We start from the raw sequence: 26,878 nt of genomic DNA, 5'->3' as shown, positions 1-26,878 counted from the left end.
TCATTGGGCACCTAATATAATGCCACGTACCAGGCTGCTGGAACAGGAGCTCGACGAAGAAGAAGACTCGCATGTTCACTGCTGGATCCCCAGCACCTAAAACAGTGCCTGGCGCACATCAGGCCTACAGCATTTGTTAGAAGCTTTGCCGTGTATTATCTCATTTAATCTTGATAGCAACACCATGTAGGTATCATTATTTACCCTCATTTGATGGATACGGAACTGTGGATTGGGAGATTAAGTCCATTTCCCAGGGTCCAACCATAATAATGGTAAAGTGTGATTTGAACCCAAGCGATTTGGACCCAAACCCATAGTGATTATGATAATGATGACATTTGGAACTTATTGAACCAGAGGTCATCAAGTCCAATCCCCTGCCTCCATCTACACCAGGATAGAGTTGTCTGCCCCTCCTTCTGGTGTCTCTGACAAGCCCCTCTTCTCCCACCAGCGATTAGGTCCCCATCCCACTCCAGCCGCTACACCAGGCTGCTCAGACTGTTACAAAAGTCCCCTGTCCCTCTGTCTGCCTGAAAGGTGGCATATTTCCCTGTAATCTTCCACCCAGAATCTTCCATCAGGACCTCCTTCCTTCCTCCCAAATATTATAGCCCTTCCTAGCTTCCCCTTTCCGGAGCCTGAAGAGTCTCCCCTGCCCCCACTGGGAGACGGTGCCAAAAGACCACTGCCCTGAGTTCTCATCTGTATGCCACCAGCTCATTTATGCCTTCAGGCAAGCAAATCACAGACCCCATCTAGGCCTTTGTTTTCCATCTGTGTAATGGGTGAACTGGAGAAGAACTTGAAAGCTGTTCCCAGCCCCGATCTTCTTAGGAAGGACGTTTCTCAGCCATTAGGCTGGAGCCACCCCTCTTCCTGACAACCCCCCCCCACCCGCACGCCGCCCTACACCCCCCCTCCAGCCCAGAGATGCCGCCCAGCTCTATCCCGAGGCTTCCTGTGTGGTCTTCCCCACCGCCCACCTCCCACCCTAGAACTTTGGGATCTGTCTCCTGGCAACCTCTGCTCTCCCCCACTCTGGGCCTGCCCTCTACTTTAGATTGTGCAAACCCTCTCCTCCCCTGCCAGGGCCCAGAGTCCCCTACAAGGCCACCATCTGCAGAGGACCCAACTGGAGGCTGGCCCTTCCCTAGCCTGCAAAGCCGGCTCTCCTCATTCCAGCCCCAAGAAATTCCCCAAGCAGGAGTTTACAAGGTCTCTTTGCATTTTAAAGGCAACCTCCTGTGGTCCACCCCACCCCCCAAAAAGAAAACTTTTCAAAACTTTTCAGGTCCGTTTACATTTTAATATAAACCCATCTGGGCCTGTTGCCTGGGACTTAGGACTTACCAGCCCCTAAATCCAAAATCTCTTTGGGGGAAGGTTTTTATTTTTACCACTACCCCTCCCTTGCATGGGGCTGGGCCCACCCAGGGCTTTTGGAAGTCGGGGTGGTCACAGACCCTGGGAGCATGGTCCCTCACAAGGCCTGCGATCAGGCCAGGGTCACTGGGCAGTCACATGTCACTTTGAATGAGAAGCCTTGACCTGAAGCTGAGAAATGAAGTTGGGAAACAGCTCAGCTGAAGGCAACTGGACTTTTGTTTCTTATGATGTTTTTTTTCTTATGTTTTCTGGGGGAAAAAAGCCCTCTATTGTCTGACTAACCTTCCATGATGCTGGAAAATTGAATTTGTTTCCTGAGCAGTCTGGTCCAATTTCCCCTGGGTGGGGACGAGCCTGGCCTCCCCTTCCTGCTGCTTCAATTTGGAAACTTCTGGCTCTACTCAGAGACCAGGACCCAGAAGGGAGGCAGGGACCCTGATCCCTGGACCTGCCAGGCCGTAGCACCCAGGATCCTCCCTGCGGTCCTTGCTCGGGAAGCTGTTTCTGGATCCTCAAGTTTCCTTTTCCTCTCTATCTTAGCAACCCGGGTTTGCTGGGCCGCCATCTTAGCCTGTCCCCCACCCACCGTAGCTCTGTGCCCCCTAGCTCCCTACCTCTGTCTCTAGGCTCTCGGGGCAAGCCGATAGAGGTACAGCTGTAAAGCATTTGTGCTGGCTGCCAGGCTGGCGGGAGGGCCATCTGCAGCCGGGTAGCTGCCAGGCGTGCGATGACGGGAACCCTGGGCCCCGGCCCAGCCCCAGCCCTTCCACCCCAACCCCCAGGGCAGGAACTTGGCAGTCCACCAAGGCCAAGGAGTCCAAGGGTGAGAGGAATGGCCTCGGGGCACTCCTGGAGTCGGGGTACAGGCATAGCTAGCCCCTATTTGGCAACCTGCAGCTGAGCTGAGCTTCAGAAATGGGGCTCAGGCTCCCAGAGGAGGCATCATAAATTCTAAGACTGCCCCCCTAAGCCTCAGTGAGAGACTTGTCCCCAGCTGGCCACCATCCCACCATAATCCTCTGTGGGTAACAGAAAAGTTCCCAGGCCTCTAGCCTGGAGAGGAGAGAGAAGGAAAGTACTCTCTCTCCCAGCCCTGATGAAAAGGACCCTCCTCACCTCCACTTCCCCTTGGCCCACGCTCCCTCTCCCCTCCCAGGGAAGGGCATTGAGTCAGTGGACTGCAGAGACGGGCCTCCAGCCACAGCGGACCCATCTGGTTCCAATCAGGGGAGCTGGTTCCCAGATTGTGGAGGGCACACGGGGGAGGGAGACCACAACCTCACTACCTCACTGTGCACCCCCAGCACCCCTCCCCACAGTGTGGCCCCCTTTCACCTCCCAGAGGGGCCTCACACACAGCCCCTGGAAGACTAGGTGAGGCAGGGAAACTTTAGGGGGCCTGGGCCTGCCTTTTCCTACCAGTGGTCTAACCATACACCCCAGACCTCTGCCCTTAGTTAGACAACTAGACCACAGAGGAAAGAAGGGAAACTGCAGGAAAGAAGGGGCCTGGAGGGAGGAGAAAGGGCTGCAAACACAGAGCAAGGGAGCCCTAGAAACCACCAGGTCCCAACTGGATTTTATTACAGATGGGGACCACGGGTCCTGAGAAGGAAGTCCAGTAGAACCACTTACTGGCCTTGGCCCCAAGCCCTATTCAGGCATTCTGCCCACTGGCCCTCACAGGAACTCTATAGATAGGAATCACCATCCCCATTTGACAGATAGGAAAACTGAGGCTCGCAGGATTGAAAGGTCATACCTGCCCAACCTCACCCAAGTAGTTAAGTGACCAGGTCTGTCTGAGCCAAAGTCTGGGCACTAGGCTGCCCTCCACAAAGTCAAGGTTGCCTCAGCAGCCCAAGCCCCAGGAACCCATTTTGCTTTCCCTGCTGCCTCCAGACTTGGATGAGGGCCTGCTCTGGTTTCCCTCACCCACCCAGCCCCAACCTCTGCCTCCAGGCTCAGGGTGAAAGGATAAAAGAGCCTCCCCGGTCATGCCTTGGCGCCAGGGTCCTCTCCTGGCTCTGGATGACACTGGCCCCTGGGCCTCAACTTACCCATGGATAAAATGGACCGAGTTGTCTGAAACTGGGTTGAACAATGATTCTGTGATTCTCCAACCCTCCATTCCTGTCATCCTGAACAAACCTAGAGGCTTCCCCTTGGCTTGGGTGGTCTTTAGAAGGTTCTGACCCCAATTTCAGAATTTAGAGCCAGCAAGGGGGCCAAGACAAAGAGGGGACCCAGCCAGCTATGGAAGCCGCTAATCTCCATCTCTCCCTGAGGGGACTTCACTGCTGCCTCCACTGAAAGCAATTTGTCATGCCCTGAATTAAGTGATTCCAACAAGGGTTTAATTTCAGTTTAATGGCTCTGTTTTTATGTGTAATTAAATACCACTGCATGGCAAAAATATGTTGTTTGCACTTTAGAGACTGTGTAAGGGTCCAGGAAGCCAATCCCACCGGGTTTCCACTCCCAGGCTCCACCAGCCCCTCCCTTTGCCTGGCTGGAGTTGTCCAGGTCACGGAGAAGGGGGTTGGGGACCTGGGGAAGGGAGGGGGACAGTGAGGGGAGAGGTGGTCCTGGTGGCGCCTGCTCACTCATTAGGGTATGTTTCTAATTATCTACAGCACCCCCACTTCTACTCCCTGAACCCAAGCCTCCCCAACCTCTGGGGCCTCAGACATAGAGGGGACAGGTTACTCTACAGTTAGGATCTAACTAGGCACCACGCTGGCTGGCACGGTGTCTGCTCCCCCGCGCATGCGCATGTGCGTGCCCCGAGGTCCGTTCCATTGCCCCTCCTCCACTCATTGCTCCCGTTAACTCCCTCCTCCCCCTTGAATATGCTTCCTCCTCGTTGACCCTCTCCCCAGACTCACAAAGCGCCCCCTTCCTGCCCTCTTCCCTAGGACAACCCAGCATCCCAGCTGCCATTGCCTCCCAGCTCCCTCCAAGGGCATCATCTTGACTTTCTCTTTCGAGGTCAGAGGTGACATTGCCATAGGGGTCTGGAATGCAGGAGGAGTTTCTCTGACTGGGAATATTTCAGGGTCATTTACCACACAGCCAGATCCCCCCAGAAAGGGGGACCCCTGAGCAGGAGCCCCAAGTCCTGCATGCCTCATAACATTCCTGGAGTAACTTAGTGGTGGAATCTGGCCCAGAGGGCAGAGGGGTTAGAACAAGCAGCCTTTTCCTGGAAGGGGTTGAAGGAATGGCTGTGTCTGGAACCTCAGGTCCCCGATAGGAGAAGGGGCCAGGAGGCTTGGCCAGCTCTCCAGAGACTCCCCCACCTGAATCCAGTACTGGAATCAATCCAAGTCTCCATTTTTTTCTCTCTACTCCCACCTGGCCTTCTTGACAATGGAAAACCCAGCCTCCACCCCTCAGCCAGACATCAGGTCTTGATCTCCACTGGGGAGCCGGGAGATGGAAAACGAATGAACGCCTGATGCCAGTCAGCACCAATGGGCTAGGGGGTCCCCCATCCCCCCGCTCCAAACCACAGTGGGAGGAATGACATTTCTTAGGGAGGCAGGACAGACCACTCAGGACTTTGGTTTAAAGTTATTCTAGGGGACTTCCCTGGTGCTCCAGTGATTAAGACTTCGCCTTCCAATGCAGGGGGTGCGGGTTTAATCCCTGCTTGGGGAGCTAGAATCCCACATGCCTCAGGGCCAAAAAACCAAAGCATAAAACAGAAGCAATATTGTAACAAACTCAATAAAGACTTTAAAAAATGGTCCACATCATAAAAAACTTTAAAAATCTAATAAATTAAAAATTAAAGTTATTCTAGGTATGGTGGCCCCACCAGGACACAAGAGTTTGGTCCTTGCCTCCTCCTCCCTTCCACCTCTGCCAAGATGCTGATGCCCCTGTGGCAACTAGAGTGACCGTTCAAGGGTATTTGAGGCCACGGGAGGGCTTAGGTACAAACTAGACCAGCAATTCCTCTCTGGAGCCCGGTTCTCCCCACTGTGACACTACCCAGGGCAGTTCACTTCCTCTGGCCTGGCAGTGGTAGAGGGTGTCCACATTGACACGGAGTTGCTTTTATTTTGGCCCTGTCACACGGCCAAAATAAAAATGTGGCATCTTAGTTCCCCGACCAGGGATCGAACCCGCAACCCCTGTCACGGAAGCGCAGAGCCTTAACCACTGGACCGCCAGGGAAGTCCCCAGAGTTGCTTTTATTTCCTTATTTTTGACAACGAGGACCTGGCTCCCAGATGGTGCGGGCGAGCACCAGGGGTGGGGGGCGTTCTGTGGGATATAGGATTCCCACTCCCAAAGTGCACATCCTCTGTTCTCCTGTGCTAGACAGCTCCCTACAAGCCCTGCACTGAGGACGCCTAATGAGTGGAGGAGGGAAGTACATACATACACTGTGAATTTCACTCCCTCTCTCTTCACATCACACCCATTCATACTCAGATTCATACAGCCCACCCAGACACACCACACAAATGTGTGTCACATCTACACACACCCAGCCGAGGGACACACGCCCTGTAAAAGCCCACACTCTCACTCACATTTCAGGTGTCACTTCACTATATGGACGCACATGCGTGCACACACACATTATAAATACACCCTATCACAAAGGCACATCCCAGGCCACACGTGCAGCTACTTCGCAAGCAGACCCAGGTTTGTTTTTGGAGGCACATGAAAAGAAAAGGACCTCTGACCACCCATTCCAAGGATACAAGAATAAAGCATTAGGAGGGGAGGCTGGAGACAAAGGGGAATTGAAAGAGAGGCCTTGGGGAAAGAGATACTCTCCCTACATTTGGCTTAGGGACCTAAAACTTCATCTTCAGCCTACACTCAACCTCCTCTCCCAGCATGCCTTGGCCTCGGCCCCAGAAGGAGGGGGCTCTGTGAAGAGCAGGCCCCCCAGCTGAAGGAGCGTCACTTTGTTCTTTATCTCCTGCTGCTGGCAGCAGCCTGTGGTGCCTCAGGAAGACTAGATGGCTGTGGGATGCCGCCACAGAGGCAGAGTTAGAGAGATGAGGATTGCGGCCCCAGGCTCAAGATTCAGACGGCACAGGTGCCAGTGCATCAGGGGCCAGTGCAATCGAGAAGCCTGAGAGTGCAAGAGATCAAACACACACACACACACACGCACACACACGCACACACAGCACAAAGGTGGGAGGTAAGGAGCATTGGGAGACGACCAGGAATCCAGTGGTACCACGTGGGCACACATTCTGGGGCTGGCACTGAGAGCCCATAGCCTGGCGAGTCCAGGACAGCAAGATCAAAGATACCCCCACTCCCAACCCCTCAGAATGAAATCTCAGCCCCAACCCCCAGTCAGGAATCTAGGCAGTCAGAGCTGTGGAATGTGTTGGAGAGCTTACCCCCTTTCCCTAGCTTCAGGGCAGTACCTCCCCTCACTAAATCGATAAATCAAATCCAGACGCGAACCCAGTCTGCCTGATGCCCTAGGAAATGCCCCCGCTTCACACACCAGCTGATCCCAGAAATGGCTCTGGCCCAGCAGGGCTGGCCAGCTTGCTCCCTCCCTTCAGAAGCCATTACTGGCCCACCAGGAGTCTGAACACAGACAGCACAGCCTCTGGGGACGGAGAGGCTCCCCAGGGAGAAGCTGCAAGGAAGAGGAGGGTGAATTGGCTGACCCTTTGCAGTCCTTTTACCATGTAAGACAGTTCTCCCCAGCCCTGGTGCATCCCTGTCTCTTAATTGTAAATAAATCAACCGAACACCATTGTCTACGGTTTTTTTGGTTTTGTTCTGTTTTGTTAAAAAAAAAAAAAAAAAAAAAAAAAAAAAATAGACAAGACATCATGGCCAACTGGTAGGTTCCTAAGTCTCTTTCCATCCAGTCAAGCCAGAAAATGCCCAGTGGGTAGGGAAATATCGGGGAGGAAGGTCCAGGGAAGGAGGTGTGGGGAGGGAGGCAGAGCCACAGACAGTGAGCCACTGAAGGATGGAGTCATCCTGGTGACTTCCTGGCTGTGACCACAAATGGGGGAGGAAGCAGGACCCCAGGTAAGGCCCTCACCTCCCAGCATGTGGTTTCCTTTCTCCATCAGGCACATGCAGTCCAGATGTGCATTCTTTCCTCCTCCCCTGACTGCTCAGAGATGGGCCCCACCTCCCCAGCCCTCTGTCCTGCAGGCCTTCCGCTGACCTCTTCCCTCCCCCAAAGCAGGGTCTCAGTTGCCAAGCAACAAAGCTAAGGTGGGCTTGTCCCTGCAGGTCCTTCCCCCTGGAGGGACCTGGGGGGGAGTAAAGGGGAGCCTGGCAGGCTTTAGCTTTGGAATTGGGTCTCAGTCGGTCTCCTAACCACTGAGTCATCTGCTACCCCACACTTTCCCTATGGCCTCCACCCTCTGACTAGTTTGACGGGAGGGACAACGGTCAAGGTACATGTCTATTTTCCTCCCCTCATTATGGAACTGGGACTTTTCTTCTCCTACTGACTTGTGCTCACCTTACAGGAGGGTGGCCTCACATGTCTAAATCAGAGGGAGTCAAAATAAGAGCCTACAGGGCTGAACACTACAGCTGACATGTAGTATGTGGTCAAGAAGTGTTTATAGATGGCGGAAGGGCTGAATGAATCCAGGATCAATTTGGAAACATACCAGGGCTCTCTCAGGCTATCTAAGCCCAAAGGACACCCCTAGGCTTCGGCTCACCCCAAGGGCACACCCATGCTCATAAGCACACACGCACACACACAAACACACCCCAAGGGAAACTTCTGGGCCAGAAGCAGGGCCAGGACTCAGACCCAGGCTCCAGGTCAGCTCTGCAGCCTCCAGGGGAGGGGGCAGCAGGGAGCAGGGAGCCCCCCGCCTGCTGACAGGGCTCACTCGCGGAAGCTGTCAGCCAACTGATGGCAGTCCAGCTCCCCCTTCGGCTCCAGGCCCCCCGGAAGCTTCACTCCCGTCTTCCGGTCCACACACCAGCACTTGCCGCGCTGCCCATCCAGGGCCGGGTGGCACTGCCAAGACAAGGGTGTGAGAGGTCAGATCTCAGGCAGCTGGCCCCGGTCCCAGCCCAGCCCCCAAGTCAGACAGTGGCTCCAAGATGGACTCCTGAGGGCACAGGCTCTCTTGAACATGGGTCCCCTGAGCTCACTGGAGTAAAGTTGGCCGAGAAGGAAAGGTCCAGACAGTTTTGGTGCAGAAGGTCCCGAAGCCAGGGTCCTGAGGCAGTTCTGTAGCCTCTACCTGGAGGGGAGACTGGATCCGTGGAGCTGAAAGGTGCAGCTGGATTTGAAAGGCTAGGGTTCAGGTTGGAGAAGTCTTTAATTTGGGCTCTGATTGTGTTTTAGTTTGGGCTCTGATTGTGTTGGGACTCTAAGAATAGGATTACGGTTAAGACTGTGATTATCCACATTGAAGTTAGCGTAGGATCAGCATGAGAGTTGCAGTTGAACTGGGAATTATGACTCAAACTTGAGTGAGGTGAGGCTTAGAGCCCAGGTCAGAAACGGAATTGGGATAGAGACAGAGGTCAAGGTCAGAACAATGAAAGCAGTTGGGCTAAAGGTTGGGTCGGGATTAGACGGGGGAGGAGGAAAAGTAGGGGGTAAAGGTGTATTTCAGAGTCGGGGTTAGAGTTGGAGTGAAGGTTGTCTCAAGGGTCAGAATTGGCCTGAAGATAAAGGGTCAAGTGTCAGAATTTTCAGTGAGATAAAAAACGGGGGGAAGGAAACACATAAACGTGTATAACACAAAGAGTGAACCCTAACGTAAACTATGGACTTTAGTTAATAACTAATGATCAATCTTAGTTCCTCAGTTGTAAAAAATGTACCACACTCATGTTAATAGGAGAGGCTGGGGGTGGGTAAGTAGATGGGAACTCCGTACTTCCTGCTCGGTTTTTCTGTAAACTTAAAACTGCTCTAAAAAATAAAGTCTATTGATTTTTTTAACGGGGGGGGGGGGAGTTTTAAAAAATTGGAACAAGGGGGAATTCCCTGGCGGTCCAGTGATTAGGACTCTGCTTTCACTGCCAGAGGGCCCAGGTTGGGGAACTGAGATCCCACAAGCCACACGGCGTGGTCAAAAAAAAGGAAAAAGAAAAATTGGGACAAGGATAAAATTGGTATTGGGATAAAGGCTGGAGGGAGGTTTGGCGTTGGTTTGGCAGGGAGACCTTTGTGGTCCTCCTCCATTGCACACCTCTTCATAACCTCCTCATGCCATCCTGGGGTGTGCGGACTCGGGGGCAGCCTTTCTCCTCCTAGCTAGGCCCCTTCTGGCTGAGTGGTGGTCCACCTTGTGGATTCGTCTGTAAAGCACGGAGTGGGAGGACGTGTGTGCCTACACCCACAAGGGCTGGAGGAGATCCAGGCCACACCCAGCACGAGGCACGCCACCCAGTGTCCTGCCCAGATATGCCACCCTTCCGAGTGAGCCCGACTGAGACAGGCCAGAGATGGGGCTGGAGCAGGCCAACCTCGTTGACCATCCCAGCGTCCTGGGGGCTTGTCAGAAGAGCCCATGTTCCAAGGGCGTAAGGAGGTACAGAGGTTTCTGCATTCCTGTCTTGTCTCCTGCCTTGTCCTTCCTCTGCTGCACCCAAAGTTCCCGTCTCCAGCCGTTAGGTCTGGCTTCACCTCCAGCCTGGCTGAACCCCAGGTGGTTTGGCGGCTCAGCCTGGGGGAAGGGGCAGGCTGAGTTTCCTCCTCAACTCTTCAAGACCTAACCCCTCCATTCCCAGATGAAACCGCAGCCATGAGGAGTTCCCTGGCAGTCCGGTGGTTAGGACTTCACGCTTTCACTGCGAGGGCCTGGGCTCGATCCCTGGCCAGGGAACTAAGATCCCACAGGCCACACGTGGAAACCTCAGACATCCAGGGACAAAGGAGAACTCACAGGAATGGAGGAAGGAGAGTGAGAGAGGGTTGGAGGCAGAGGTTGGCAGGAGTGCCAGGACTGCATCACAGATGGTGACTACAGAGGTCATAGAAATAAGCCTGGACGGGGAGGCAGGGTAACTGGTCTACCTTTAACTCGCTCCATGACTCTGGGCCGGCCTCTACCCCTCCCTGGGCCTCAGTCTCCTCGTCTGCAAAATGAGCTGAGGTCCTGAGGCTGGGGGAGGGTTTGGGGAGGGTCCAAGGGGTTAGGTTTGGGTTGAGGAGCTCCCCCCTTCCTGAGACCTCCATCCTGGACGTCCTGGAGCTGAGGCCGGGCCAAGTCGGCCGAGATGGAGACCCACCTGCTTGGGGTGGAAGTTGCCGTTGCGGTCGCAGTTGGGAATGGGGATGATGTAGAGGTCCTCGTGGGTGCGGCTCTGCGAGGCGGCCAGCCGCTCCAGGGCCCGGTGCAGCTCACTCTGGCAGGAGCCCTGGGGCTGGAGGAGGGGGAGGATGAAACTGCTCAGCAGAAGGGAGAGAGGCAGGAGGACCGGGGCTGGGGGTCAAATCAGGACTGCGGGCTCTGAAAGGAGGGTTAAGGCCTGGAAGCTGAGCAGGGCCCAACGAGGTAAAAGGAGCTCGGGCTCAGGGGACACTGGCGGGCAGAACAGAGGGACATTGAAGAGAGGGCCTTGAGCCAAAGGGCTTCTAAAAAGGAGGGCTATGATGTGAAGGGACCTTGTGGGGAAAGGAAATCTATGGTGAAGGACAGGAAGGGGATGATTTCTAAACAGGAGTGACGGATGAAATCATATAATTAACAACTTGTAAGACCCAGGCATAGATCCATCAGAAACACCCGTCAGAAAGGACATTAGCCAGACCCTGGAGCAGGGTCCCAAGGCTCCCTGCTACGGCCAGCATGAACCCTTTAGCTCCTGAGAAGCTCTGGGGGGGGACTCCCTGGGAAGGGCCAGAAACATCAGGAGGCTTGGGGCCACTGCTGTTCACCAACCAGTACGGAAGCGTCTCAGTGTTTAACGATAACTTCAGCTATCCCAGTGTCTAGAACTGGTGGGCAGGAAAGGAATTTCAAGAAGAGAAGTGAGGACTTCCTGGGTCCTGATGACGCATACTAGGTACATCTCGCACACAGCAGACATCTAAAGGATGTTTGCTGAATGGACATTGTCCAGATCTGGTGATGGTGGTGGTGTGTGTGCCTACGCACGTGAGCATTTGGTCAGAGATCCTCACCACAGGCCGGGCTTCCTCCCGAGGGACCCCGATGACCTTCATCTTGCCCCCACTGGTGCTCCGGTCTCGAATTTTGGCGAAGTGCTTCTGCAGGCACCTGCGGTCATGGGCGCTGCAGGGGCTGAAGCTGTTATTGGGGTGATCACCCTCGTCCTTGTCTGCAATCAGGCCAACATGGGGAAAGGTCAGCGATGGGAAAGGACAAGGCAGCACAGCAACCCAGCCTCCCACCTGCTTTCTCCTTCTTAGGGATTCTCCAGCCTGGCGCTGGGGAAGAGCAGGGGCTCTGGGGGGCGCGAAGAAATGAAAGCAGCACCCCGGTTTCTTCCCCACTCCCCAGGATCTCCTCAGGAGAATATTCCTCTTGAAGTCCTTGATTTGTCCCTCACTCCACCCAGTCCAGCCCTCAGATGAGTCACCAGCTGCAGCTGCCCAGACAGCAGGAGGGTCCCCTGGGCCCTGCAGGGAGGTCTCAGGCAGGCAGGGGGCCCCACACCGAATCTCATCCCCCTTGCATTCAGTTCTTCCTACCATCCCCCTCCCGGTCTGCTCTTTCTTCCTCTCTCCTTTCCTACTCTTTTCAGCATCTCGCTGAGCCAGCCAGGGGATCCCCAGGGCTGTCGGCTCTGCTGACCCTCTTCCAAATGGCCAGAATCAAAGTTTCCATGAGTGATGAGAAATCTGGCCCAAAAACTCTCTCCATTGGCTGCACAGGAGAAGTGGGAGTGGGTGTGTATGCCTGCATGTGAGAGTGTGTGTGTGTGTGTGTGCGTGTGTCTGAGACGCTGTGTGGCTCCAGGACCAAGAGAACACCCTCACACATCCCTTCAGCCCCCACCCCCACCCCAAAGTCTCCCGTCCTTACATTTCAGACCCCATCCAAAGTGCACATCTGTTGCCCAGAGCCAGGGCACCGGGGACGCGGAGATGGGGGTGGTGAGGCTGAACCACCGCGCTTTCCCTGGGCTCTCCTAAAGGCTCTATCCGAACTCCAGAAAGACCCCATCCAGAAGTCCCAGAATTGTAACCGCTGCTCCTCCATCCAGGCGGCCAAAACCAGAACACAGGGCTGAGCTGGACAAAGAGATCGCAAGATCCCTCTGCAGATCAGAGCCACCTCTGAAATGCTCGGGTTTGGCAACTTGCTGCCGGCCTGAGTGCAGAGCCCCTGCCAGCATTCCAGATGTTGGCAGCAGGACAGAAGGTTACATCTGGTTTGCATCAGGGTTTTTTTTCCTGAGGAGTTAGCAGGTTCCTCCATGATGGCAGCGGTCCCAGAGCTGCCTCTGGGTTAAATGGTATTTTTCTGCCGAGCCAAAGTTAGTTGGGGGGTTAGTTCTCTTTTTATTCTCCTAGTTCTGGGGGTCCAGGGGGAAGCACGTGGATAAAGGGAAACCAGGCCAGGAGGAATCTAGACCCCCAGAAAGTCTTTGTCAAGATTCCACACCAAAGGTTATGTCTAAAATTCAGTCACCGAGGATGGGAAGAGGTTTTGTCACTGATGCAGGGCTGGCTTAGAGAAAAGCAACGGAGGGAAGGAATAAATGAAGCAGAGAGATATAATCCCTCCTTCTGCCCATTTAACATCCCAAGAAGGACAGTCTGGAGGGGACTTCTGTCCCAAAAGATCAAGTTCCCGGAGGTCAACCAAGGAGAAGCCACGACAGCAAGATTTCCCAGCTGGTGTGGGCAGCAAAAGAAGGGGCAGATCAATTTCAGAAGACCAGGATTGTGCAAAGGGGGCCACAGGAAGATAGACCCCAAGCCCCCAGGCAGGAACCAGAGAGAAGACCTGAGATCCAAGCTCTTCCCTGAAGACCTTCCCAAGGAAGCTTCTGGCTAAGAAGGCCCAGGCTGGCCAGTGACCACCCCCCGCCATCACTGCGTCCGCCTTGCCCAAAGCCACAAGACTAGTGGATGGGGTCACAGCACTGCAGGTGTGTAGGCTGGAGCTGGGGATTGGAGAGAAAGCAAATAGAAGACCTAAAAGAATTAAGAGATTTGTCTTGGAACCACAGAAGCGGAGCGAGCTTAGAACAAAGGGGCCACCATTCTACCTGGAAAGGCTCTAAGGATCCCAGGGGCTCATTTGACACAACCCACGACACTACCTTGAGGGCCCCCTTCAACCGGAAAGGTTTTGTTGTTCTTCCTTCGAGTTTGCATTCCTTTCATGACCATAAAGGAAAGCACGGCTGTGCACAGTGACACTTGTCCCTCTTGGTAAGTGGCCAGATGTTCTTAGGTTCCCTAGGAAGAGTTTTCTAATGCACGGGGCTGCCTCAGGAGATAGAGTTCTGCCCTGGAGGTGTGGCACGTCAGGGTGGCAGAGGTCTCAAGGATCCGGAGAGATATGCCGTAGAAATTCGACTACTTTCCAACATTGTGTTTCTATGAGTCAAGTTCACAAAAACACTCGGGGGAGGGATTTTTTTTTTTTTACATCTTTATTCGAGTATAATTGCTTTACAATGGTGTGTTAGTTTCTGCTCTATAACAAAGTGAATCAGCTATACGTATACATATATCCCCATATCTCCTCCCTCTTGCCTCTCCCTCTCACCCTCCCTATCCCACCCCTCTAGGTGGACACAAAGCACCGAGCTGATCTCCCTGTGCTACGTGGGGGATTATTAAAGGATATTTGGAATGATCATCCCTTAATTTAGGACGTGCCATGAAGGAAGACAACTGGGTCCACTCGCTGAACCCCGGGGACGCGCAGGGCATAGGGCGAGCTTGGAAACATAGCTCACGTTCTTGTATCAGCAGGGCTCCCGTCACATGGGGCATAGCAGCAGGCAGCCTGCCCGGCCTCCCCCACCTTGGTTTCCCCACCACCCAGCACACTTAGCTGCGGCTTGTGTCTCAGCTTAGAGTAGAACACGGCCGGCAGGGAGAGTGGCTCCGTACTGCCTCTCTCAGGGGCGGGGGTACGCGGACCATGTCCCTATCTGCCAACTCAGACACAGACAGGCTGGGACTCAAGGATCACAAACATACACAAACAATCATGTGTCCAGACACACACTGGTCCACGCGTGCACACCCACATGCACCCAGGCGCCCTGACCCTGCCCTGGCCACAGCACAGTGACTGCACCCCGGCTGTTGACTTTCCACTTAATCTGTAACTTCTTTTTGCCCAGTCTTGTTTAACTGGCAGACTGATCCACCCTAGGCACTAGGCTTGGGAGGGTGAGGGTCATAGCCCTGAGTCTCTAAAAAGAACGTTCACCTCCCCATCTCTAAAACTGGCGAAATTCTTGCTACTTCCCTGCTCATGCAGGGGGTCCATCCTTCTCGTGCTGCGCACCCAGGTGGCACCCTCTGGAAAAATCGCAATCCTGGTGGGTTCCCCTCTGCGCGGGAGCCGAGTCAAACCTGCCCGCCCCCCACCAAAGGTCGGACCTCCCGACATCTGAAAGGCTTGTTTGGGAGGCGGGGCTTCCAAGGTAGGCCAGGTCACCTCCTCTTGCCCCGCTGGAGCTAGGCCAACGACATCCAGCCACAGGGGAGACCTTGGTCTTTGCTCCAGCCACAGAGGAAGGGCAGGGACCCAGAGAAAGAAGAGGTTTCACAGCTTTGCCACCAATGGCTGCAAAGTTCATGGTCAAAGCTAGAAGATTTCCTCTTCCTTGCTGCCTGATTTCATCCTCATGATTTCCCTTCAACTCCAGCCCCCACTCCCCTCAAGACGCCCAGGGTGAGGCTGTGAGGTAGGTGGGCCCAGCCAACCAGACACGATCTGGAGGGTCACCCACCCGCCCTACAACAAAGGCCTTTTCCTCCTTCCCCTGCACTCTGGCTGGAGAAGCCAAGACCACCCATGCTGGGCACCAGGCTTTCCTTTGAGGTCTGGCTCAAGGGGTGTCCCCCTCACCCTTGTGCCATGCTGCTGGCCTCAGACTAAGGAGTCAGAGAAGGACAGCTGGCCCTTCCACCCTACCCGCTCCACTCCTCTGCATGTCCCCCCAGCTTTGCTCACTTGCCCTACTGTCCCCCAAAGCCCCAGCATCAGAGAAGTTAAGCTTCAACTTCAATCCATTCGGCTTCCTCTTCATCACCACCCTCATCACTGCTCCAGTATTGAACTCTTCCTCCATGCCAGATGCCCCAGCCCTGCAAGATAGGTCCCACTGTCCCCCCTTTTTCTAGATGAGGAAAAGAAGCAGTCTGGCTAGAGGAAAGGAGAAGAACTTATCTCTGCAGCTCCTATGTCTTTAAATGGAAAGACTCCTGATACCCAAGGCACCAATAATTCTGGCTATGCCAAAACTAAAGAAAAAATGTTAAGCAGCCATGCTCCCCCTTCCCCCCTCCCCCAAGGCACAGAATTTCTGGGAAGGCCCTGTTCCCATGACATGACTGGATTCCCAGTACTGAAGTAGGGGGGACAATATTTGCTGTGTTGACTAAAAATTAACCCAGCCTGCATGTTCCCTAACCCTGTCCCAGAGGGACCCAGAGCACAGTTTAGGATCTCCCCAGTCCAAACGCTAATCTTCCCACTGTCCACTCCCCCAGATTCCACAAGTCGAGGGTCAGTACACTGAATCAGGATTGTGGACTTCTGACACACGAGTCCCACCCCGCCCCCACCTCTGGCGGCCTGAGCTGTGTTAATCCACAACCTTTTCTGGCTTGGAAAGCTGGGACAGGGGGTCACGGCAGAGGGCACGGGGGAGGGGGTTAGCTGGGAGAGGGATGGGGGAGACCTGCCCCAGGAGCAAAGAGTGGGCCTCTGGACCATAGCAGGCCGAGGGAGGGGGCACGCTGAGTGACTGCTCTCCCCAGTCTCCTGCTGAAGCCCAGCCCCAAGAGGAAAAGGCAGGAAGAAGAGCGTGATTGACCTCTCTGCCCAACTATTCCCCAGGCAAGAAGGCCCTTGGGCTTCCCTGGTGGCGCAGTGCTTGAGAGTCCGCCTGCCGATGCAGGGGACACGGGTTCGTGCCCCGGTCCGGGAGGATCCCACATGCCGCAGAGCGGCTGGGCCTGTGAGCCATGGCCGCTGAGCCTGCGCGTCCGGAGCCTGTGCTCCGCAATGGGAGAGGCTGCGGCGGTGAGAGGCCCGCATACAGCAAAAAAAAAAAAAAAGAAGGCCCAAGCTTTGGGACGCAGGAGGGACAGTAGCCTATCGACAGTGGAAGGCCCAGGAGGATAGCAGGGAGAGGGGCCGAGCCCTGGACGCCTGGTCTCACCAGACACCCTGCAGGGCTACTGCACAACTCTAGGAGGCGCCTTTCATGCAGTGCAGTGTGGCCCGGGCCGTGGCAGGGGTACTTCTGAGAAGACTGGGAGGTAAGAGGGCATGGACACAGCTTGCTGAGTAGGTACCTAGTTTCCCCAGGGCCCCCCAGACCTCCCCTTCCCCTCTCCCGATATCTGCCTGCACTGCAAGGGTGGAGACCAAGGCAAGGAGACCTTGGGCCCTGTAATCCAAAAGGGGCCTAAAGCTGCCTTTCGAGGCTGGTGTACACGATGTTCACAGGACACTCACAAACTGTTCACACCATGCCTCCCCAGCTCCTAGGGGAACAGTTTCTTCCACTTCAGGACGGGGTGTTCCTACCCAGCCAGGGAAGACGGGGTTCCCAAGACCCACTGAGGGCTCTTCTGTCCCACGTTCAAGTTGGTGAGAGAGAAGGAGCTCACCAGCCATCCTAATCTGGTGCCAGATACCCGCTGGCCGGTGGAGGGTGGAGGTACGAAGCAAATGGAACCCGTTATACCCGGGGAGCCCAAGGGCTCAGCCCTCACTCCCAGTCTGGTCCTGTACCAGTACCCCTCTTCTCCCACTAGCACTGGCATCTCTGCCCCAGGATCAGTGACTTACACCCCCAGAAACCCCCCACCCCCGCTTCCCAGATGTGCTGGGTGTCAGGCTGGCATTTCTCCTAGAATGTTTTCTGCTGACCTATCTCTCGCTGCCCAGGGGCAGGAAGGGCAGAGAGGCCCGAGGCCCAGACCCCTGGGGTCCACCTCCTTCCTGTTTTCCCTGCATCCTGCTCTCCTCTGGCTAACAAGCTGCAGAGGATTGAGGAAGTGGAGCGGTCTGGGACCCAGGGCAGGAAGCTTGGGGCCGGAGTCCCAGCATCCGGACTGCAACAATGGAAGCTTCAAGCACCAGGAAAAGAGACAGAAACAGACAGAGGCCCAGGGAGAGCAAAACAGAGTCGGAGAGGGAACAAGAAACAGAGGCAGAGGTAGAGAAAGGCAGACAGAGATTCTGAAAGCAACAGAGAAAGACAGGAACAAAGACAGAAAGAGAAACGGTGACAGAGTCAAGAGAATGAGCAACGGAAAGAGACTGAGATGAAAGTGAGCAAAGCAGGGCAACAAAAACAGGAAAAGGAATAGAATAAAGAGAAAGAAACATAACGGGCAGGAGATATTGAGGAAAGGAGAATCTGAGAATGTTGTTAGTGAAACTAGAGGTTGAGAGACGCAGCAGGAAAGAACAAAAGAATAAGAGAAAGAAGGAGAGAGACAGAAAGACTATAAGGGAGAAACTGAAAGTCTCACTGAGAAATAGAAACAGAGAAAGTGTAAGAATGAGTTTAGGGTCAAAGACCTTCTAAACCTCTCTCTCCCTTTCTCTCTCTCTCTCCCCACCGCCCATCCCTCCGCTCTCTACTGCCTGTCCCGTTAGGTTTCTGCAGCTCTGGGCTGGGAGCCAAGACTTGCTTCTCTTCCGCCACCTCAAATGGCACCTGCCAGGAGAAAGGAGCAGGGTGCCTGTGTACCAGGGCAGGAGGAGGTGCCCAGGCCTGGCAGAGAGACCCCTGTCTTCCCAATGCCTCTCAAAAAGCTAGGTGAGCCGGCCTGGGGCTTTGAGGAAGGGCCACTCTGATGCCCCTCACCACCAAAGCCACTCTAATTTACATGTCCCACTCCACCCCACCTCAATGTCAAAAGCCCGAGCCCTGGCTTCGCAGACCCCTGGGGCCTCCACTTGTGTCCAGGGTGAGGGGAGGTCCCTGGATCAGGAACAGAACGCCTCCACTGCCACCAACCCCATCCTCCAGGTATATGGCCCTAGACTGCTCACTTGCAGGCTGTGGGCTGGGCCAGGTCACTTCATTTTCCACTCTTGCCCCAGCAGCCAGGACTACCACTGAGACCTCTCTTCCCAAATAGACACCCCTGAGATGGAGGGATGGGACAGAGTCCTCTTTGATGGTGGCAACAGGCTGCTAGGGACTTGACAGCAGTTTCCTTGGCTGACCCTGTCCCGTGCCAGTCGGGCCCTGCCACATACCTGCCTTCTGCTCAGCTCACAGGGGATTTTCAAGAGCCTTTCAGGCCAACCCGAATGGGGAAGGGGCTTCTGGGAGGGGAGGACCCCAGGGAGGGCGTGCAAGGGCTGGGGCACCTTACCAGAGGGCTGCAGGCTTTCCTGGATAGCCTCGATCTCTGCCAGTTCCATACACACGCCTTGCCCGTGCACCAGCGTGTGCAGGGGCTTCTCCACGCCCCGGGGCGGGTAGCAGCGCAGGCCGGAGCCGCAGCGGGGGGTGTACACCCCGCAGGGCATCCCCTTGCCCAGGGCGCAAGTGGCGCAACAGCCGCAGCCCGGCTCTCGCACCAGCTCCTCGCAGCCCACGGGGGGGCGGCAGCGCGCCAGCTTCTCCTCGGAGCAGGGCGGGCAGTGGATGGCTTCGTCGCCCAGGCTCGGCCCGGGCCCGGCGGCCAGCAGCAGCGCGGCCACGAGGCACAGGGGCAGCATGACCGGGCGAGGACGGGGCACGGGCGGACAGCGGGGGACACAGAGGCAGCTCCCGGCGCGCCTGGAGGACCCGACCCGGAGGGCGCGGGGACACGGGGCGGCTCCGCTGGCGGACAAGGACGAAGCCGAGGAAGTTAGCAAGCGGGCCGGAGGAGAGCGAGCCTGGCGCTGCGGCGCATCCTCGGCCCGGCCCAGGCGGCTGGCTGTAGGGGGGCAGGGGTCTGAGCTGCTGCCCGGGACCGGCTCCCCCGGACTTTATACCGGCCCCTGGCCACACCCCCAGCGCCTTCCCGGGGGGGGGGGGAAGGGGGGAGGGGGCAGGGGGGAGGGGAGGGGGGCCCAGGGAGAGGGAGAAGGAGAGGCGGCGGTTAGGGGGAGGGGGCGCTGTCCTAAGTCGTCGCTGCTGCCGCCGCCGCCGCCGCTACTACATCTGAAAGTCCTTTTCTGCCGCAGGAGAAGGCGGCGCAGTTTGGAAGCCACGGCAGGCGCCGAGAGCGCTTCTGAACCGGAGCCCGGGAGGGCAGCGAAGGGCGAGCGAAAGCGAAGGGGCGGCTCCGTGGCCCCCTCCCCCGACCTGGGAGGATTCTCCCCGGACCCCACTGAGATGGCCCCGCAGTCCCCCCGCACTGAGAGCGCGGCGACCTCCTAGCCCGGACTCCCAGCTCCGGGGATTCAGTCTCCCTGGCCAGAGTCCTTCCCACCCCACTCCAGTGCTTCCAGTCTCAGCCGCTGGAGACCAAGTCTGGTGAGGAGGGGAAATGGGGCCCAGAAGGGCCTAATGGCCCTAAGAGGTTGATAGGCTCTCTCCCCACTTGCCCCTTCCAACCTGCCCCTGCCCCCAATCTCCCCAGGGTTCATTTGGGCCCCTGTCCCCTCTGCCTTACACAGAATGGCATCAACAGAACTCGCACCGGGAGAGGGAGGTGCCAAGACGCTTGCGCCTTCCTGGATGTTTGCTTTACTGCCCAGACCCACTCCCAGAGGGATATCAGCTGAGGAGGTTGCCACTCTCAAGTGCACATTGCGCATTGCACAACTCCAGGGGGCACCATTTCTCCGGTAGTCATCGTAGACTTGTATAGCTGTTGTGACTGCTTTCCAGCAGATGGCACTCAAGCGTTTTGAGAAAGGGGTGCCTTTTTCTAATGCACCCAGCAGAGCTATCTGGGCTAGTGTCAGGGGTGCTAGGCCCTCTGTGAGATCCTGTTGGTGCCTGTATCCCCTACCCTTTGCCTCAGTCTTGCTGGGATTAGGAGGGGTTCTAGAGTAGCATGTGGAGAAGGGACTCCTCTCCTAGGTGGTCTCCCAGGTGCCCCCGGGGTTTACCCATCCTCCCCCACAAAACTTTCTGCTATCCTGGAGCTGATTTCAGGGTAACGGCGCCCGTCCAGGCATACCTGGTGACCTGCTGTGGATTTGTTTGGCTTGGCCTAGAGAGCTGCAGGGCAGCCAAGCTGAAGTGCAGATCAGAGACCCTCTTCCTGCTTCCTCTCCCAGGGCAGGGGTTTTTTCAATCTCCCAGGGATTGGGCCTTCTCCTACTTTCTGCAAGTACAGACTGTCCAGGTGAGAGGAGGAAGAGGAGCTAGAAGCTGGACCTGCAGGGGCAGAACCAAAAGCTGCAAACTGACGGCACCTACTGGCAACCATAAAGACTGCAGGAGGGCTGGGGAGTTATGGCCGAGGACAAGATTCTGGGATTCTCTCCGCGCCGTCTCATGGGCTACTGGGGTCTCTTCTGCCCCATCTGCCTTGGAGAAGGGTAAAGAGAACCAGGATCCTCAAGTCTCTGGGGGAACCCTGGCCTGTCCCTGATTCAGAAAACTGCCCCCAGGCCCCTCCCCGTCCTTCACCATCAATGGACCCAGTTCTGCCACAAAATTATTGTGTGAACTTGGACACCACCCCTTGGAGCTCGAATGTCCCTAACTGCAATGGAGGTAAGTCATCTCCACCTAGCCTAGCTTTTGAAGCTCTTGTGAGAATAAAATGGGACCAGGAAGAATAGTTCTGATCCCAATGCCAGACTTGTCTTCTAGAGACCGCAGACCTGGGAGGCATAAAGGTACTGGGACATGGAGGAAGGAGGGCAGAACTGGCGATGAAGCATGAATGCAGGTGAGTGTAGGAAATCTGGACAGGTTTCCAGGTGAGACAGATGCCCACACTCCTACCCCAGCAGCCCCCCCAGTCCATCCTCGGGCTCACCCCCATCGCCATCTAGGATAATTCCTGCGAGGCAGGAAAATGAACACGAGGAGGCCCCCCACCATTCATGCCACCCACCTTTACTGAGCGCCTGTTGTGTGCAGGCTTTGTGCCACATCCAGGGGATCCAGACACAGCTGAGGCCACTGTCCGCCCTCAGGGAGCTTACTGCCTAGTGAGGGGAGACAGACATGTGAGTAAAATAAGTGCAGGTGCCCTGGGGGTGTTTATAGGGGGCAGAGGGCCAGAGGCACAAATGGTCAGTTCGACCTCCAGGGCGTGGAAAGACTTCATGGAGGAGGTGCCCCTTGAGCCAATGGTCTTCCATGCTAGAGGAACAAACACAGGTAGCATCAGGCTAACCTGGATTCTATCCCAGTGTTGCCACCAAGGTCACCGGGGAACCTGAAACAAGTTACTCTCTGAGCTTCACTGAGCTTCACTTTTGTTTTCTTTTTTTTTTTTTAACATCTTTATTGGAGTATAATTGCTTTACAATGGTGTGTTAGTTTCTGCTTTATAACAAAGTGAATCAGCTATGCATATACATATATCCCCATATCTCCTCCCTGTGGCATCTCCCTCCCACCCTCCCTATCCCACCTCTCTAGGTGGTCACAAAGCACAGAGTTGATCTCCCCGTGCTACACGGCTGCTTCCCACTAGCCATCTATCTTACATTTGGTAGTATATGTAAGTCCATGTCACTGTCTCACTTCGTCCCAGCTTACCCTTCCCCCTCCCTGTGTCCTCAAGTCCATTCTCTACGTCTGCGTCTTTATTCCTGTCCTTACCTGGAAAATGGTAAGAAAGAAAAACGGGTGGGGAGGGAAGAGAGAGAAAGAAAGAGTGACCCGTGCAGTACCCAGCAAACAGTAGACACCAAATGTTTACTCCCTCCTGTCCCTCCCTGGTGGAAACTAACTTCTCCACGTGGCTGGAGATCCCTCGGTGGCAGGATCTGTGTGTCCCCCACCAGACCAGAAGTTCCCGGTGGACTGGGTTTAGTATCTCCTCCTCCTCTGGCCTGCTGGTGTCTGCGAGAGGCTGTATATAAAGGGCATGGGATTTGGAGTCCCTGGACCTGGGTTCGAGTAGCAGCACAGCCACTTAAGAGCTTTGTTCACCAGAAACTAACATAACCTTGTAAATTAACTATACTTCCATTTTTTAAAAAAAGAGTTCTGTGACTTTGGACACACACTTAATGTCTTGAAGGGTCATTTTCATCCTCTGTTAAAAGAGAGAGAGAGAGAGAGAATAATTGGGCTTGCCCCACAGGATGATTGCAAGAAAAAGTGAGATAATGGAAGAGAAAGGGCTTTGGAACCCGAGGAATGAGAAGCAGATGCTGCGTATTGGTTTTCTCCACCTGACTGCTGTCTATTTGACGACAGGGAGCCCCCCAGAGGCAGAAACCTGGTTCTCCTTCTCTGTGGTCTTCCCCAGCCCAGGGCTCTACGGGTAAAAGAAACTCTTCCTTCCCCTCAGCATCCCTGTCTGTCCCTCACCTCCTGGACACCCAGGGGGGCCAGGAAGATGCTCCTAATGGAGGGGTGAAAAGCCTCGCTCCCTTCAGCCTCTTCCACCCCACACCCTCACTAGCTCCCTTGTTAGGTCAGTATCAAATGTCTACTGGGCTCCAGCTGGGCTTCTTAGATAATCAATAAGAAAAAGAGCTCTATTCCCAAGGGAAAGACACAGTCCTGTCCTCAGGGAAACCCCCGATCTGATGGGCTTGCCCCAGGGAGCATCTCATAGGATGGAGTAGGCAAAGTGTACATAATGATGAAGATTAACATTTAATGAGCGTGGACCTCACACTGGACATGTTCTGAGTGCTTCACTATGTCCCCTTCACAACAACCTCATGAAGTAGTTAGTCACTCTCATTATCCCCTTTTTAAGATAGGGAAGGTGAGGCACAGAGAGGTATGTAACTTACTCAAGGTCACACAGCAAGTAAGTGGAAGATCAGGGATGTGAACCCAGGCAGCCTGGCTCCAGGGTCTGTGTGATTAACCCTTATGGTTTACTGCCTTCCAAAACAGCTGGTCGGAAGCATTGTAAACAAATGCTGAGAGCAAAAGACTACGGTGCAGCGTGCAGGCTAATCAGAGCAGAGGGGACATTGATGTGGGACGGGGCCCCAGGCCTCCCCATAACTTTGGCTTCCCAGCCCCTGTCTGGCTGCCCTGCACTGTCCACTGTGCCCACACCAAATAGGGAGCTCAGCTTCCCTCCATGTTGGCTGATGTCCAAGCCCCCGATACAACATCCTTCGTAGTCGCCCCAGGTGTGGGCTGAGCAATGGCATCTCAGTATGGCTGCCTCCTTGCCCACCTGGGCCCCACACTTGGCGAGACCAGATCAGGAGAGCAAGGATCTCCACAAAGACTCCACAGCACAGAGGGAGGTCTGGTCCAGAGGACAGAGCCTGAGTCCTTCCCGCAGGTCATGCAGCTCCAGAAGTGAACACCCAGGCAGGGGAGAGAGTGGGGAAAGGAGAGCCCATCTGCCGTTGGGCTGGCCGGGATCCAGTTTCATATCTCCAGTCCATCCTGCTCTGCTGCTTGCGAGCTTTGTGGCCACTTGCCCTTCCTCGGCTTCAGTTTTACCACCTGTAAAATGGGGGGAGGGGAGCTCATTGAATTGTGAAGTCCTTTCCAGCTGGAGCAGTCTAGGAATCTAGAACCTCTGGAGTTCTTTTACATGGTCCTAGGCCCAGTGTTGGCATGGCTTCCAACCCTCCAGAGTTTGCACTGTTTCCAGGCTTACTGGCACTGGCAAAATCTCTGTCTCATTGCTCAAAGCCTGCACAGCAGATGAGCCGAGTGAATGATGCTGGGCTCTTTGAGAGCTCTGTCACCACCCAGAGACGTGATAAGGCTCTCCCAAAGGCACACAGCGAGTAAGTAATCCAGCCAAGACGTAAGCGAGATACAGTTACTGCCTGCTGCAGACTTAGCCCCCTGTGCCATGCTACCCCTGCTGCCAGAGCATCGCCAGCAAGCCACGGGCTCGAGACTCAGGGAAGGTGGAGATGGGGGCAGTGGGCGGGGGAGAAAAAGCAGATGCTACCTGGGCGAATCTATTCAGAAGACACTTGCAAAAGTAGAGACACAGAGGCAACTCCGGGCCAGGAGAGACAGATGTTAGGGTGGGAAAATCATCCTCCCTGCCTCCCCTGACACCTGTTAAGAGCAAGGTGTCTGCTTGCCAGGTGCCTCTTGGCCTGATAGCTCAGAAGCTCAGAATCAGAGCAGACCCCAAGTCCTTTCCACACACTCCCTGGAAGACTCCAAACCCTGCCTCTTACTCCCTTGGCCCTGGAGAAAGAGTGCTACCTATCCCTTAGAAAATCCCAAAGAAACTCTACCAAGGGACTGCTGACCCCACAGAATCGCCCCCAAAAGAGCTCTAGGATTAGAGACCCCACAGAGGAGTCCTCAGAGTCAGTAAAACCCAAGAGACAGGGCCTGGGTTCCAGAGAGATCCCAGCACTCACACACACAGGGGCCCTATTCCCCAGCCGCATGCGTCACCCTCTCCCTACCAGCACCAGGAGTTCACAGATAGCCCCGGTCGCACCTTCTGCTTAGTCCCAGACCTCCCTTCTGGCCCCGTCACCCCACGTCCAGAGCCAAGAGCTCTGGCCCCTCACATCAGGCTTGATGTCTCACCCTTTCTTTCCTCCCCACCCCCGCCCACTTCACCCCAGCCTTCCTCTTCTCCCCACCCAGGAGAACGTCCTGGTCAGAGGAGCTTCCCAAACTTGGTAACCAACATCCCAACACCACTGGGGAAAAGTGAGGAAGACACCCCCCCCCCCCAGGACAAGTGAGTAGACTGCAAGAAGGGAAGGGGGAAAGGAGTAACTATGGCCTCCATTCCCTCATCTGCAAAATAGGGATGACAACCATACCAGCCTCGTAAGGTTGTTACAAGACGCTGTACAGAGTGCTTCCTTCTGGTTATACCTCATTTAATAAATACATATGGAGGGCTTCCCTGGTAGCGCAGTGGTTGGGAGTCCGCCTGCCGATGCAGGGGACGCGGGTTCGTGCCCCGGTCCGGGAAGATCCCACATGGCGCGAAGCGGCTGGGCCCGTGAGCCATGGCCGCTGAGCCTGCGTGTCCGGAGCCCGTGCTCCGCAACGGGAGAGGCCACAACAGTGAGAGGCCTGCGTACCGCAAAAAATAATAAATAAATACATACATATGGAAAAACATAATGGAATACTACTACATATCCTCCACCAGACTTGGTAACGATTTTAAATTTGACAGTACCAGAATGTGGAGTAAGGGGATTCTCGTACAATGCTGGCAAGAAAATAAACTTGTACAACCACTTGGAAGCAACCAACAATCCCACCCCGAGAATACACCCAGTAGAAATGTCTGTGTGTGTTTATTTGTGTGTATTCCAAAACACACGTATAAGAGTATTCATAGCAGCATTATTCAGCCCAACATTGGAATCAATAGTAGAATAGATAAATCTATAACCGAATAAACTATCGCTACATCCAACAACATAGATGAATGACACGTTAAACAGATTAATACTGTATGATTCTCTTATTCAAAAGCAGGCAAAGCTAATCTATGGTTTTAGAAATCAGGTTACTTTTGGGGAGAAGGGTGGGAATAATCACTGGAAGGGGTCTTATGGGGTACAGGTAATGTTCATTATTTAGTTACATAGCATATTCACTATGTGAATGTTCACTGAGCTAAACGTTTCTTATTTCTGCACTTTTCTGTATGTTACACTTTAATGTTTCTAAGAAAAAACTTTTTTGTTTATTTTTTTAAAGAGCCCTAGCTCTCAAGTCATCCTGCCTGGACTGGACTTCTGGCAGTAGATTTAGAATAAGTTAGCACATCTCTCTATGCCTGGGTGCCTTCATCTTTCATATTAATCACCCATCATGTTATATAGGGCGGCTATAGTGATTAAATGAACATATCTGCGTAAAATGCTTACAGTGATGCCTGCTCCTTATTAAGTGTCCAATGAGTGTTAGTTATTGGCCATGACCAGCCAGGTTAGTGAGGTGAAGCGCCTGAAACCAAAGCGCCGGCACTGAATTCTGGATTTGCCATTTCCTAGCCCTGTGACTTCAGCCAAATGACATCCTCCCTCTTATCCTTAAACGCTCTCTGTTGTAAAAGAGGAATAACACCAGCCCAGCCTGATAGAGAGCTGTGCGAGAACCTACAGAGACTGTCTATGTAGAGCAGTCGGCGCAGTGCCCGGCACACATACATATTAGCCATGATGATGATTGATCACCATGGTAACCCTGTAAACCCATTTTATAGATGGGACTTCAGGTAGTCAGAAGACCGGATTAAGGTCTCATGGAACTAAACGTGAGTTAAATCCTTTTGGGGGATGATAGAGCTCCACCTGGCACC

General features: G+C 54.7%; 1 protein-coding gene and 1 long non-coding RNA gene across 6 annotated transcripts; one reads left to right on the top strand and one right to left on the bottom strand.

Annotated features, from left to right (window-relative positions):
- Nucleotides 1-7,184: 7,184 nt before the first annotated feature.
- On the bottom strand, nt 7,185-19,485 carry IGFBP4 (insulin like growth factor binding protein 4). Its single transcript, XM_067716072.1, has 4 exons — nt 18,896-19,485; nt 11,516-11,673; nt 10,621-10,755; nt 7,185-8,389 (listed from the first exon to the last, which is right to left on the bottom strand). Exons 1-4 carry the CDS (start codon nt 19,242-19,244, stop codon nt 8,255-8,257), a joined length of 777 nt encoding a protein of 258 aa, XP_067572173.1. The 5' UTR covers nt 19,245-19,485; the 3' UTR covers nt 7,185-8,254.
- On the top strand, nt 16,221-26,437 carry LOC137212576 (uncharacterized). Of its 5 annotated transcripts, none has more exons than XR_010937535.1 (5): nt 16,229-16,816; nt 19,698-19,989; nt 20,133-21,183; nt 21,283-21,361; nt 25,195-26,437. It is a non-coding gene; the product is annotated as an uncharacterized lncRNA (long non-coding RNA). The 5 variants fall into 5 exon arrangements; XR_010937536.1 differs by having other exon boundaries at nt 22,849-26,437; XR_010937534.1 differs by having other exon boundaries at nt 16,221-16,816; nt 20,133-22,915.
- The last annotated feature ends 441 nt before the right edge of the window (nt 26,438-26,878 follow it).

Source organism: Pseudorca crassidens, chromosome 19 (genome assembly GCF_039906515.1).
Source record: "Pseudorca crassidens isolate mPseCra1 chromosome 19, mPseCra1.hap1, whole genome shotgun sequence".
NCBI classification, from domain to species: Eukaryota; Metazoa; Chordata; class Mammalia; order Artiodactyla; family Delphinidae; genus Pseudorca; species Pseudorca crassidens.
The sequence above is the reverse complement of the archived record's forward strand: the minus strand, read 5'-3'. Positions and strand labels throughout refer to the sequence as shown.

Excerpts from the sequence above, each read along its gene's own strand:
- IGFBP4 (XM_067716072.1), bottom strand. The coding sequence starts at position 19,244 with ATGCTGCCCCTGTGCCTCGTGGCCGCGCTGCTGCTGGCCGCCGGGCCC. Across the intron at positions 10,756-11,515 it reads GGGAGGAAGCCCGGCCTGTG|CCCCAGGGCTCCTGCCAGAG; the intron begins GTGAGGATCTCT and ends CCCCTCCTCCAG. Across the intron at positions 8,390-10,620 it reads GCAACTTCCACCCCAAGCAG|TGCCACCCGGCCCTGGATGG; the intron begins GTGGGTCTCCAT and ends TTGTCTTGGCAG.